The 12,780-nt window shown below is 36.1% G+C and overlaps 1 protein-coding gene across 5 annotated transcripts in view; it reads right to left on the reverse strand.

Moving 5' to 3' along the window:
* Nucleotides 1-211: 211 nt before the first annotated feature.
* PPP4R3A (protein phosphatase 4 regulatory subunit 3A) overlaps nt 212-12,780 on the reverse strand; it is a 73,202-nt gene continuing 60,633 nt past the window's right edge. For 4 of the 5 annotated variants that reach the window (XM_007055447.4, XM_037900842.2, XM_037900844.2 and 1 more), the window contains 6 exons: nt 12,412-12,570; nt 9,896-10,065; nt 8,282-8,424; nt 4,968-5,158; nt 4,178-4,404; nt 212-1,269 (listed from right to left, as the gene is read on the reverse strand). In XM_007055447.4, the coding sequence (XP_007055509.2) occupies nt 1,156-1,269; nt 4,178-4,404; nt 4,968-5,158; nt 8,282-8,424; nt 9,896-10,065; nt 12,412-12,570 (1,004 nt within the window). In that variant the 3' untranslated portion in view covers nt 212-1,155. Of the gene's footprint in view, nt 1,270-1,592; nt 1,660-4,177; nt 4,405-4,967; nt 5,159-8,281; nt 8,425-9,895; nt 10,066-12,411; nt 12,571-12,780 lie in introns of all 5 variants that reach the window. The other variant, XM_037900841.2, reaches the window with a different exon arrangement.

The raw sequence follows: 12,780 nt of genomic DNA on the forward strand, positions 1-12,780 counted from the left end.
AATGATTTCTTTTTTTATTTTCATAAGTCAAATGTGTCAATATACTGGTGCTCCTAAATCATCCATCATCCATTTTGATTCGTAAGTATACCATCACTGTTCCCAGTTATGATATTTCAAAATCTCTTTGGAATACTAATTTCATCTTTATAGGTTTCTTCAACTTTTTTTTTATATTCCACCTTATTTCCCTGAATCGTTTCTCAAGACAGTTGCTGATGTAAAGTTTAATATAAAATATTTAGTCACAAAATAGTATTGCTTTTGTATGCACATTGTGGCAAGAATCATTTTTTTTTTCAATAAAAACTATACCATCTTCCATAAAATCCTACACATATTAAGATTTGTGATGCAAAACAAAATTACACAGGGTGAAACAGGTACCAGCACAACAGTGAGATTATATTACATCAAAAAATTTTTAATGGTCCCAAATATATACTCAACAACTAAGCATACACTCAGGGGGCAAAATAAAATAAAATAAAATAAAATTATGACACAAAAAGTGACCACATCTAGAATTCCACTCAATCTTTAATCAAGAAGGGACAGACAAATCCCCCACCTCCAAAAAAATTCTGCAGTTTAAAGGGCAAAAGGGAACAGATAAAAAAAGAGGAAACTTTATATTCAGGCCCTCCCCCATAGAGGTTTTTAAAACCTGTTGCAGCTTGACTAAAATGTTCAGAATTTATGATTTCAAAGGCAGGTCTCTTTATACAAAGAAACTGCTGGCATTCTTAGTGAAGAATTATGGCAAGACAGCCTTTTCTTCAAAAGTCGCATACATTGTCCAAGAAAGCATATTCTGATTGTAGTAATTGACCAGCCAATCCAGAGTTCCATTAACAAAACTCCTGCCCTGTTGGCTTTTTATTTTTTTCCATTTCCTTCCCTGAGAAAAGGGCAATGTGTGGTCCAAGCTGGAGAGCTCAAAGGCATAAGTCTTCCCCCTAAATGTAATATTTTCCCCTTCTTCTGCTCCTTTGAATTGGCACTTGATTAGCAGAAATCCATTTGTATAGGTTGATCTGTGTCACACACAGTAATTCACAAAAGATTGCTGCTTTGTTGTGTATTATTTTTCATTTGAAAAATTAGTAGTTTTTTTTCCGTTCCCCAACTGGAATTGATATTAGACGGTTGCCATTATGATGACTCAAGTTTTGCTTTCTTTGACAAAGGTAGAGTTTCTTCCTTTTCTTCATCTTCATCATCCTCTTCATCATCATCAGGATAATCTACAAGCCCCACGAGGCCTCCCTGTGAAGAAATACAAATAATTAAGATGTACACAAAAATGAACCAAATATTGCCCAAACCCAGAGATACTAGAAACTGTTATTACCACAAGAATATTGATAAGTCTGAAGTTTTGTAAAAAAAAAAAACACCCCAACTCCAACATGCACAAAAGTAATGTCTTTTGGAAGTGCTGATTACAGTAAATCCAAAAAAAGGGTTCTACCCCTCCAAACAATCCTACCTATGGGGATAATTTGGGTAGAAATTAAAGAAAATGCAAACTACTTAGCAAAAAATTGTCATTGCAGCTCTATCTGTACAAAGATGGAAATTTCCTTTACCTAGGATAGTTGACTGGACTGCAGCAATGAGCGATCTGGCAGAACTTCAGAGACAATATGGAACATCCTTCAAATTGAATTATCAATTAGGATAATTTTATAATATGGTCTCTTTTCACTAACACTAATTTAAAAGTAGTAATAGTAATTTTAAATATATGTTTATTATATGCAAAGTAGCTATATTAATATGATGTGAAGGTTACAAAATGTAAACAATTTTAGGAAATTCAAAATTAGAAGTATCTCTAGTAACATTAACTCATCTACATTGCACATACTGACCAAAATGTTCTAATTCAGATGCCTATTGTTAGGCACCTACATCTATATTTAGGCACCTAAATATGTGACTTGATCTTAGGAGATGGTAAGCACCCACAACTCCCACTTACTACAATATTTTCCAATTTCTGGAATTTAGTCAACACATGACTACCAAGAGTTGTGGGCATCCAGCACCTCTGAAGATCAAGCCCCTTGTTTAGGTGCCTAACTTTAGTAACTTTAATTTAGTTAGAAAATTTTGGCCATTGCATACCGAGGCATAAATGCAACAAGTATATTGTATATAATATATACACACAATATACAGTAGTATTTTATACAGCGTAACACTGTATATATATTATCTATATAAAATAATGTGAGTAAATAAATGTTACTAGAAAACCTAATTCCAATGTTAATTTCTAATGGGCGTATATAAGAATAAGTGATAATATTTTTAGAGAATCCACAGAAATACTATGGTATTAAGTTAAGAGGAAGATACCTTATACAGAAAGACCATTGTTGCACTGCATTAACAGATAACCCAACAAACTGCACAGTAACAGTGTAAATATAACCTTTTCCAAGTACTGTGGACCATTTGACATTTAAAACAGTCTAATTATTCAACATGTAAGACTATATATACAGCTAGATTTATTGCTTGGGGGGTGGGATGGAGGAAGAGGGGTTGTCAGGATCAGGAAACTGTCAAACTAAGTACTGTAGTTAAGGTTCACTTTTGATTTGGCTTTTGAGCTTGTGAGTGAATTATAAAACAAAAACTAATTTACAGAATACTAAAAAACAAAGGGCAGTATCATTCCCCTAATATCTGTACATAAAGGGGAGTTTTCTACATGTAGATACTGTCATTCCAGAACAGAACAATTAGCTTCCTTTGTGGCGCTATCCTACTCTCCCATATTCCTCTACATACTCAGTGACCCATGCATGCAGAGGGGTAGGAAGATGTGCAATCCCTGTATTCATGTTTTAGTGGAATCCCCTCTGTTCTGAAGAGCACCCAATGTAAGGAACGTCCTAAAAGGTGTCCAAGCTTTAACTCTGCTCTCCTGCTAGGTAGAGTAGCAGGGCTACCAGAGGCTGGTGAGGGAACAAAAGCCTCCACATGGATAGGGAATCTGTTGGAGACCGAGTTAAATTCCATGAATACCTGACCTACTGCTTCTTCCAAGGGTGGGACAAATCTGCCACCCCTCTTCCCTACAGAAGAACTTGGAGGGGACATTTTTAAGGGAATCTCACACTAGTTCTCTTTCCAATCAGGCTTCCCTCCTGCTGGTATACTATGACTGGTAGAAGAAAACTTTTGGTAAGACAGAACAAAAATGAGATATGGAGGTGAAAAAAAATCATCCAGACTTTTAAAAACTGATGAAATGGCCTCATTTCCAGGCTTCCGGGAGAACACATGACTAGAGAAAGATCCAAATGACACTTCAGAAATGGAAGAATTCAGTACTATAGTAGGTTCCGGTTTTCTTAGTGGGTTTGTATTACCATGAAATTCTACTCTCCATATATTCTTTTCCCACTGTGAAAACTTGAGCTTGATAATACACAAGTGTTAAATATAATTTTAGGACAAAATGTAGTTAACTGCATTTACAAATATAGTGTTGTCGGAGTTTTAATATGCTCCTTCTGGGTATTTCATACAACTACTGATAATCCTTTTTAATGATTTTTTATTAGTTTAGTGTGTCCCACCTGAAAACTGACAGTCAATTGAAAAAAAGCTGAAATTTCGTTCGAAGCAAAATTTTAATAATCACACGTGTGTTGTGGAATACAGCAACTGTCTCCAAGAATATATGGCCACAGCTAATAAAATAGCTGTAGGATTCTGGATACTGCTGTAAGAATTGCTGCTAGGGACATATGGTGGTGTGCAGCAAAATTTGGTAATATTTCCATTAACTCTTTCAACAGCAAACTATTTCTGCCCACCCAGTATTCCTATGCAACCCAATGAATGTAGACTGCTTTTTATATTCCACAATAAAAGTAAACGAAAATGGAGAATACGTCAAATAAATACTTCATACTTAAGATTTCTTTTTTTAAGTTGTGCACAAGTTTGTGCATAAAAATTGATTTAAATACTCCTTTTGTTTATATTAGGTCAAGGTTCTTCAAAAGTGCTAGAGACCAGGAAAATGTACTGAGGACTCTACCAAAATGAACCCATTCTTAAACTACTGGAAATAACTCAAATTTATGTAGGTGATCAGATGGGCTCTAAATTTGCTAGAATAAAAATTTGACCAATGGTAGCTGAAAAATACCTTGGTAGTAATAGCTGCCATCTGAGATGTGCTTTTAGAAACTGATCCCGGTGATCCTGGTGATCCTGGAGATCCTGGCGATCCTGGAGAGCCAGACAAGTTACCTGCAGATGACTGGCTGGTAAGGTTAGTTTTTGTACCACTAGAGAAGGAAAGTTTGAAACTTGGGCTCTGACGACCTGAAAGATTAGTTTTCAGAAGAACCTCCTTTTCTTCGCTCTCTTTCACTGTAGAAAAGAAATATACTTTTCAGTGATACCCCAGTGATTTTTTTAAAATAAATGTGAGTTATGAAATGTTTAATATTTTGCTACAAAAGTTCCACCTGTCCATCTTCACTTGTACCTTGGTGGAAGGAGATATGAATACATTTTTATAACAACTTGTATTACTGTAATGCCTAGCAGCCCTTGTCACGGACCCCATTGTGTACTATTTCAGTGATATTTGTTGACTGTACAAAGAAGCTGACTAGATATAAATTAAGCAAATAGCATATGGACAACTTGATTATTCAGCTGGGATTTTTTCATTTCAGTGCATTAAGAAAAACAGGCAAATTCATTCAAAGAACATTATTTTTTCACTTTTATGCCTTTAAAATAGATATGAATAAAACCTAAAATGGTTTGAGTTTAGTTGCATGTAGCAAGTACTAATACTAAAAATAAGGCTTTATATGAAAATACAGGCAAACCCCTGACTATAGTAGAAATAATACTTCCTTAAAATAGAAGCCCAGGCTTTAATTTAAACTAGATACATGGCCATTCTTCTTCCAGTCACTTACATTTTTTCCTTTCCATGAATTTACTTATGGGATCCATAATGTCTTCATCATTTTTAGTTTTGTCAGAGGGGGGCACCACTGCTTCGCCATCCTCCATATCATCTTCATCACTGTTAAACCACATTTCCTCCTCATCCTCTAGGGTTCTTGCATCTCTCCGGTATCTATGGTTTCTCAAGATGGAGCGCATGCTGTGGAACAACAAGTAGGTTTTAAGGGTTCTGAGACTCAAGTATTGCTTTAAGCTTACATAAACATTGGAATAAACCGAATGGCGTAGGTTTACACAATTTGAGCTTACAGACAAAAATAATGTGATAAAAGAACTATCAATATTTTATTTTTTTTAAAAGTCATCCTGAAACGGATTTATTTACTTTACGTGGACCACATAAAGAAATCCAACAAGAGAAAATTTTAGTATATAGCACAGCAAAACCTCACTAATAAGCACATTCACACATACTTCATCACTCTCTCCAAAGGTGCTGTAAGTCTTAAATTACTAAGAGTAGTCTTTGTGTTTTTAAATAAAATGCACTAAAAGTACTAGTAAATTGTGGAGTATTGTCATAATACTAATCTACAATTGCCAAAAAAGAAACCAAAGGACATTTTTAAAGAATTATAAAATTATTATACTTTATAGATAAATGAAAACTCAATCAATTAATACCAATGTTATAATAGATGTCACGAACAAGGTGTCAGTATTGTCAACTCTAAATTATATTGTGAATCTGACGGTTTGTGTATTTTTTGAAGTCCAGCTCCTAGAGTCAGGAAATTAGATTCATCTTTCACTAAAAAAAGTAAGTTTCTACAGCTCCTGAGTGCCGAGAAAAATCTTTAAAATGTGAGCCCTCTACACTCAAAAATCAGGAGGCAAATAAAAAGAATCCAAAACGTTTTGTTTTCAACATCTCATGTTTTTGTGGCGTGACTCATGTTATTTTAATGCTTGTGACTGGCAATACTGCGGTCTTGCTGTGTCTGTATGTACAGTACCACTTTTAATTTTGTTGAATTTAGAATTCTGATAAGTTTACAAGTTTTCATCTTAAATCAAACTAAGTCCTACACCTTTGTGAGTATTCTGGAGGTCACACTCTCCCAAGTTGTGGGCCTGTCTTAACCAAAGTACTTCTTGCACTAAACCACGTAATCGAATCTTTGCTATTTTTGCATGCTTCACTTAGGGCCAGCTAGTGGTCTGGCTTACAAGGCCATGAAGGAATGTAAATGAGAGCAAGTCGCTCCCCTCCCATGCTGCCTCCAAATAGGAAGCCTTCCCCCATATCCACTATAGGCATAGGAGGAGGAAAGTTAGGCCAACTGTGCCTCTCAGGGCCATAATTCTTTCCTTGGGCTGCTCTGAGGCAGCATAACTATGAGCTATCCCTTAGCCAGGGATAAATGCAAAGGATAGTTTAGCACTTAGTGTTTGATTTTTTTCTAACTGAATAGGAGAGAGGGATTTCTTCTGTGTTGGGCTAATGCCATAAAGGGGCAAAGAGAGAATTTTGTTTATTTTTTTTAATTAAGGGCAATGCACCTCTAAATCAGATTTTTCTATGCTAACAAATCAATAAATTAAGTAGAGACAATGTGGTGCCTTTAAATGTGGCAATAACCGTCAACAAACAGCTTCTTCAGATGTGAAATCTATGGTATGGCTGAATGTTTGTTCCCCGCTCCCACACGCATGCTAATATAAAAGCTCTAGGGTTTGAGTTTTACGTATATTGAAATGCTCAGTTTACCAGGCATTAGATACTAATAATTCAGAGTAATAATATTTAACACAACATATTAGCACTAAATACTGTATATTTGAAGCACACTCTAGAACATGGTAGATCTATTAAAAAAATTTCTGACATTTTAAAAGAAATCTGCTGCAATCCTGCTCCTTTGCTTAAATTTTCAGACTCTCAAAATGAAATATCAGAGTTAAGAAATCTCTCAGAATGAAGTCAAATTTACATGAAAACAACATAACATGTTCTGAAATTATGGTGGCCGGATGCCGGTTGAAAAAGGGACCTGACGGTGAATTGTCAGATCTACTGACTGGACACCCAAAGTTCAGTTACTGCAAGTGGGAGAGTTATCACACGCACCAGCCCCTACTCAGCCGGGGCTGCCTCCTACCTGCATCAGGTAGTTGCAGCTGCTAGCCCCGGATCAGCAGGCAAATTCCTCACGACACATGCGGAGTGGAAGAGCAGCGTGTGACAGTGGGAGGGGGAAAGAGGAGCAAATGGGGGTAGGGCCTCAGGAGGAAGAGGCAAGGCAGAGGCAAGGCCTGGGGGGAAGAGGCAGGGAAGGGGCAAGGCCTCAGGGAGAAGGGCCAGGGGCGGGGAGGTTCTGGCAGTCCTGCTGAAGTGTCCGATTTTTATATATTACCAAGTTGGCAACTCTATCTGAAATTTGAACTTCTAGAATGGGTAACATGTATAATTTCATTAAAATGTGTTCTCAATGTGTTGAACCACAATATAAATAATTCAAAATATTGATCCAGAATCTGCAAACATTTATGAAGATGAACAAATGTTCTAATCTGAATAGCTGTTTTAATTCCATAGGAATATGCACAGAAGTAAAACTATTCGCCTATAAATACAGGTGTGAACCCTAAGAGAGGAAGTACCATCCCTGCGTAACTTCAAAGTGATGTAGGGAAAAGCATGTCAGCAGTCATATAGCTTTGTTATAGCACTGGAGCAGGATAGCCTAAGGGGAATATTACATCATCTTTTACTTTATTGATACGCATAGTGACAAAATGAAACGCCCCCTACGAATTGCTTTGGGAATTACATTTCTTGGTGATTTTAAACATGAATCGTGTGAAGGTCTAGCACAGGAATTAACTGCACCAAAAGTGGTTTATGTATATGATTTTTTTAGGAAAAAGTCTGGGATAATCTAAGAGACAAGAATCCTTCAGATTACTGTTGAGAATCTTATTTTCAAGTGAATGAGCTTCAGATATTGTTAGCTCCAGTTAGGATAATCTATGTAAAAGTTAGACTATTTCTGCATTTATTATACTTTTGAAAAAAACCTCCATACTCTTAAGTTAGGTGCAGTTTCAGAAGAGATATCAGTTGAACTGACCAAGTGTTTGAGCAACACAGATCTGGAAATCACACTGTCAATCAGATCTGTTCAGCAAGACCTGAGCCGCAAACAGCGAAGGGTCTGAATTATTTATGGCTGCCCCGCTAGTACACAGAAATCCAAACGCCTATATCCTCAAAGACAATTTACCATGAAAGTATTAATACATTTAAATGTATATTTACCTGTCAAGTTTGGGATTATCTTGTCTTTCCCTTTGTTGTTCAAATCGTAGTTTCAATCCTTTGAATGTCTGCACATAATCTACATCTTCCAGTGCTTTCCAGTAATTCTCAATTACATGAGCAGTTAATGATTTTATATCTTCCTATAAGAAAAGTACAATCAAACACACAGACTTTTTAATTCAAGACAACTAATTTATTTTGTTACTATAAAAAAAATACAGCAGGATATAACTGAAAGATATGGAAAAGATGCAATATTCATAAAATGCCTTCGAAGTAACATCATATTAATTTATTCAGTTAAAAAACAAACATTGTATATATCAGTGTAGCTGAAATCTGGTACTTAACTTCTGATTAATAATCTGATAAAAAGAGAACAGTAACAGTTTTGTATTGATAAACTCCTCTAAACTTTAAAAAAAAAAAAAAAAAAAGATAAAAGACTGTCTACAAAGCCAGTATAAAAACAATGAAAGCAAACTCTAAAAATTAAGATCTCTGATGGCAATTTACATATATTTTTACAATCAGTCAGTCTCCTTATATCTGTTGTAATAACTAAACAAGGACGTCAATACCTTTATTCTAGAGAGGGAGAGAGGAAAACAAACAATCACTACTCAACAAAGAAAGGAAAAAACAAACAAATAATTATATCTTTATGTCAGAGGGAAGACAAGGGGAAAGAGAGGTTTATTTCTTCACAGAATGAGCTGCGGGGACAATTCCCAATCCTACAAAACTTTAAGGGACCAGTAGGAAGCCAGGGTCCTCTGGCTCTGGAGCTTCAACACGAATACCACTCTCTCCACTTCTGAAAATTTGACTTCACTGAAGTTGTGCTACCAACGACTATTCCAGGCCTTGACTACCCTGAGGCTCCCCCATGTAAGTGGGAGGATCCCCATCACAGAGAGTTACTAAAGCTCCAGGATGTGTTACATTTCCCAAATAATTTCTACAGGACTAGTGGGGGAATGATAAATGTCATCTTGACCCCCATCCCAACCCAACATCAGGCTGCCCTTCCCCCTTGTGGATCTTAAAACCAGAAAGCATCTTGCCAGAGTCTGGGTGAAGGTGGCAAGTGGGGGGAACAGTTCTTTGGAGGGAACTGATTAGTCCCTTATTGCCACACGCAGAAATCTTGGGGGCCAATATTTATATCATCAGGTAGATTAACACACTTCTCCATATTCTTTAGAATTACTGTTGTTGCACCAGAGCACACAATTAGTGTGTCCATGTGTGAAATTTCAAGTTACATCTATTCTTCAATATTTTCAGAAAAAAATAATTAAATCCAGAGTTAAAAATGCAACCATTGTATAAACTAACTCTGGGCACAATGGAGGGCAACTTCAACACTACATCCACTGAATGTAGGGCTTTGACAACAAAGGCAGTGTTTTCCAACAGCGGTACGTGTGAAACTTCACTTAAATTATGGATTTCTAGTGGTCACATTATTATGATGCTCTCATTTAAACACCATCAGAAGTAAGTGGGCATCCATAACTGTATCATAAATTAAAGTCTATTTAACTCCAAGTATACATGATGTATTATAAAAATTAAATTGTCAATTCAAGACATGATAGTACTCACCACCCTAATAAATTCAAACATCTCTATTATAGCAGAGTTCATCAGATTATAGCGGGATCCATTGTTGAGAAATGCTTTGACCACAGGTTCAAACAAAAAGCTTTTCATTATATAGCGGTTATAGAATTCATCCTTCAACCCAATTATCTTTCTCTTAAAACGAAGGGCACCTGAAACAGAGAAATGGTTGTTAAAAAGCCATGAATTTTTCATATTTTACATTTAAAACCAAAAAAACCCAGCAATTGTTCCAAGTTGACTACAAGAAGAATAACTCACAATCCCAACTCTCATGGAGCTTTACATTGTTGGTAGTGGATTAGTACTCAAATATCCAGTATCCTGTGGATTAAATCTACAGTAGCTCTTGAAACTAGAATTGAAATGTGATGACATATTACATTACCAGGGGGAAAAAATCCTCAGAATAATCCTAAATTCATAGGTCATGTCTTTTCAATGAACATGCTTTAACATAATAGAATGCTGTAAATTAGGCAAATTTCATAATTACACTGTTAGTGTGTAATTGAAACAACTGTTCAAGTTTAAAAGAAAAATCATTTCACAATGTAGGAAACGCTGACAATATTCACGGTTGGACTTATGATGTGATCATTTAAAAAAAGAGAAATTTGCCATTAACAAAAACAAGAAATTACTAGTACAGACTGTAATCAGATATTGTATTGAGTGATTAGCTGAATCTTCCCAGCATTTGTCATGAAACCTGAAAATCCAGTCCCAGCCCTCTCTGGAGCAGACACTGTCAACCTTACTGTGCTATGCTTTTGAGATTTAGAAGCCCACTGGAATTTAGACAGAGACTACTTAATTTATTTAACTAGTGATCAAAAGTCAAAGATAAACTACTAGCATTCCCTGTGGCATCTACCCTTTCATGACCAAATTCTAAAACACATTTTCCTCCAATCAGAATTTTGCTCATAATTTCTATTTTCCAATGAGAGACTTGAAACTATTTCATTATATTTTGTATTAGTTTTTGAAATGTAAACCTTCTTTTATTTTAAAATGGGAAATGGCATTTTCTCTCTCTTTCAAACACACAGTGGAGACTTGATTTATTTACATCTCTTTCAAGGCTCTCCCTTCTGAGGAACTCCAGCGCTCCGTTAGCATTTGAGCTCTAACAGCACCTTACTGTACATAACTGAGGGCTTGCTTTTCTACACTTATAGCGCTGCACCAGTGCAGCTACGCTACTGTAGTCTTAAGGAATACGCTACCTATGCCAAGAGGAGAGCTTCTCCTGTCAGCACAGGCACTCCACCTTCCTGAGAGGCAGTAGTTATAACTCTACATAGTGTGTCTACACCAGGAGTTAGGTCAGTATAACTGCATGCTCAGCAGAGATGGGGATTTTCCACACTTCTGACCAATGTAGTTCTACTGACATAAGTTTGTACTGTAGACCAGGTCTAATGCAGGTAACCTTCCCTCCATTGTTTTGTGAAAAGTGATGAAAATGGACCAACTATGCATGTGTGAAATGTCATTATTGAAGGGCTTTGATTCTGCCAGAATGATTTTCAATGGAACACTCAAAATGCCCTTCTCACTCTAAGCTGTTTATTTCCCTGCGAACCTTTTGCAAAGGTAGTAACAACTGCTCAGTTAGTCACTTGAACTTTTTGGAGTTGCTGTTCAAGGTCTTCCCACTATTAGTCTTGACAATGAAATGAATTTTCTTTACATGGTTGTGCAAAGCTCACTGACATTTACCACCAGAAGTGCTTTCTCTCCAGAAAGTAGTACTATCATTAGCACAACAAAAGGTCTTGTCTATACTGTGCATTAGTCCACACCAGAGAGGTGTTCATTCTAGTGTGCACTAGGGTGTCACATACTAACCAGCCAACGTGAATCATGCTAATGCACTTTAGAAGTTTTTTCACATGTGTTAATATAATTCTGCTTTAAATGGGACTACGTTAATGCATGCTAAGGAACTTTTAGTATGTGCCAGCAGGGTCAGAACAGGCCAGTTAATGTGCAACACACTAGAATTTACACGTCTCTGGTGCAGACTAAAGCCCTGTATAAACAAGCCCAAGAAGTGCTGACCGTGACCAATGTGCTGTTACTGGATTCTAAATACTAGCTCAGGAGAAGCATCTGAACATGCATCAACAGCGAAGATCCTAAGTATTTTAAAATTTTACATTTATTATAGATAGAGATCCAGATGTCCAATTAAAAAATGCTTTTAAATTTTTTCTAAAGCCAGTATTATTTAAAACCTAGGAAGTGTTCCCCTAGCTAGTTTAATTAATACAGCCTCTATCAATTTCATCTTGCTTCATCATTGAGGAATAACATATCAACAAATTGCTATGAGAAATATAGACCTAGTTGTAAAGGTAGCATATTTGTACTGAACTGGTAAATGTCATGCTTCTATAAATGTGTTTTTCTTCCAGTAAAATACAATTAAAGAATTAAATATTAATCTTCACAAAGCTAATAGTTTATTCTCTATAATTCAAACTTACATAACGCCAAGAAAGCATGCTTTGAGGCCATGAGAACTAGTACTCTCCGTAGGATATCCTTGTTAATAATATAGTTCTTTATGTGATACGTATGATGTTCTACACAGAATGTTAGCAATTCCAATATTAATGCCAAGAGCTGGGCTGTTTGAAAATCATCTATAAAACAAAAAACAAAATGTTAACAAGAACATGATTTTAAAAATATTTAGGGCCTACTTTTCACAAGGTGACTCCAAATTTGCAGATGCAATCAGATAACTAGATGCTTAAACGCCATTGTGCTCTCCTGCAACTAGTTTAGGTAAATAACTGGAAGCCACAGTTAGACCTTTACAAAACAAATATACAATCCCTGCAGTGATTTGG

This window comes from Chelonia mydas, chromosome 6, assembly GCF_015237465.2.
Source record: "Chelonia mydas isolate rCheMyd1 chromosome 6, rCheMyd1.pri.v2, whole genome shotgun sequence".
Taxonomy (NCBI): domain Eukaryota; kingdom Metazoa; phylum Chordata; order Testudines; family Cheloniidae; genus Chelonia; species Chelonia mydas.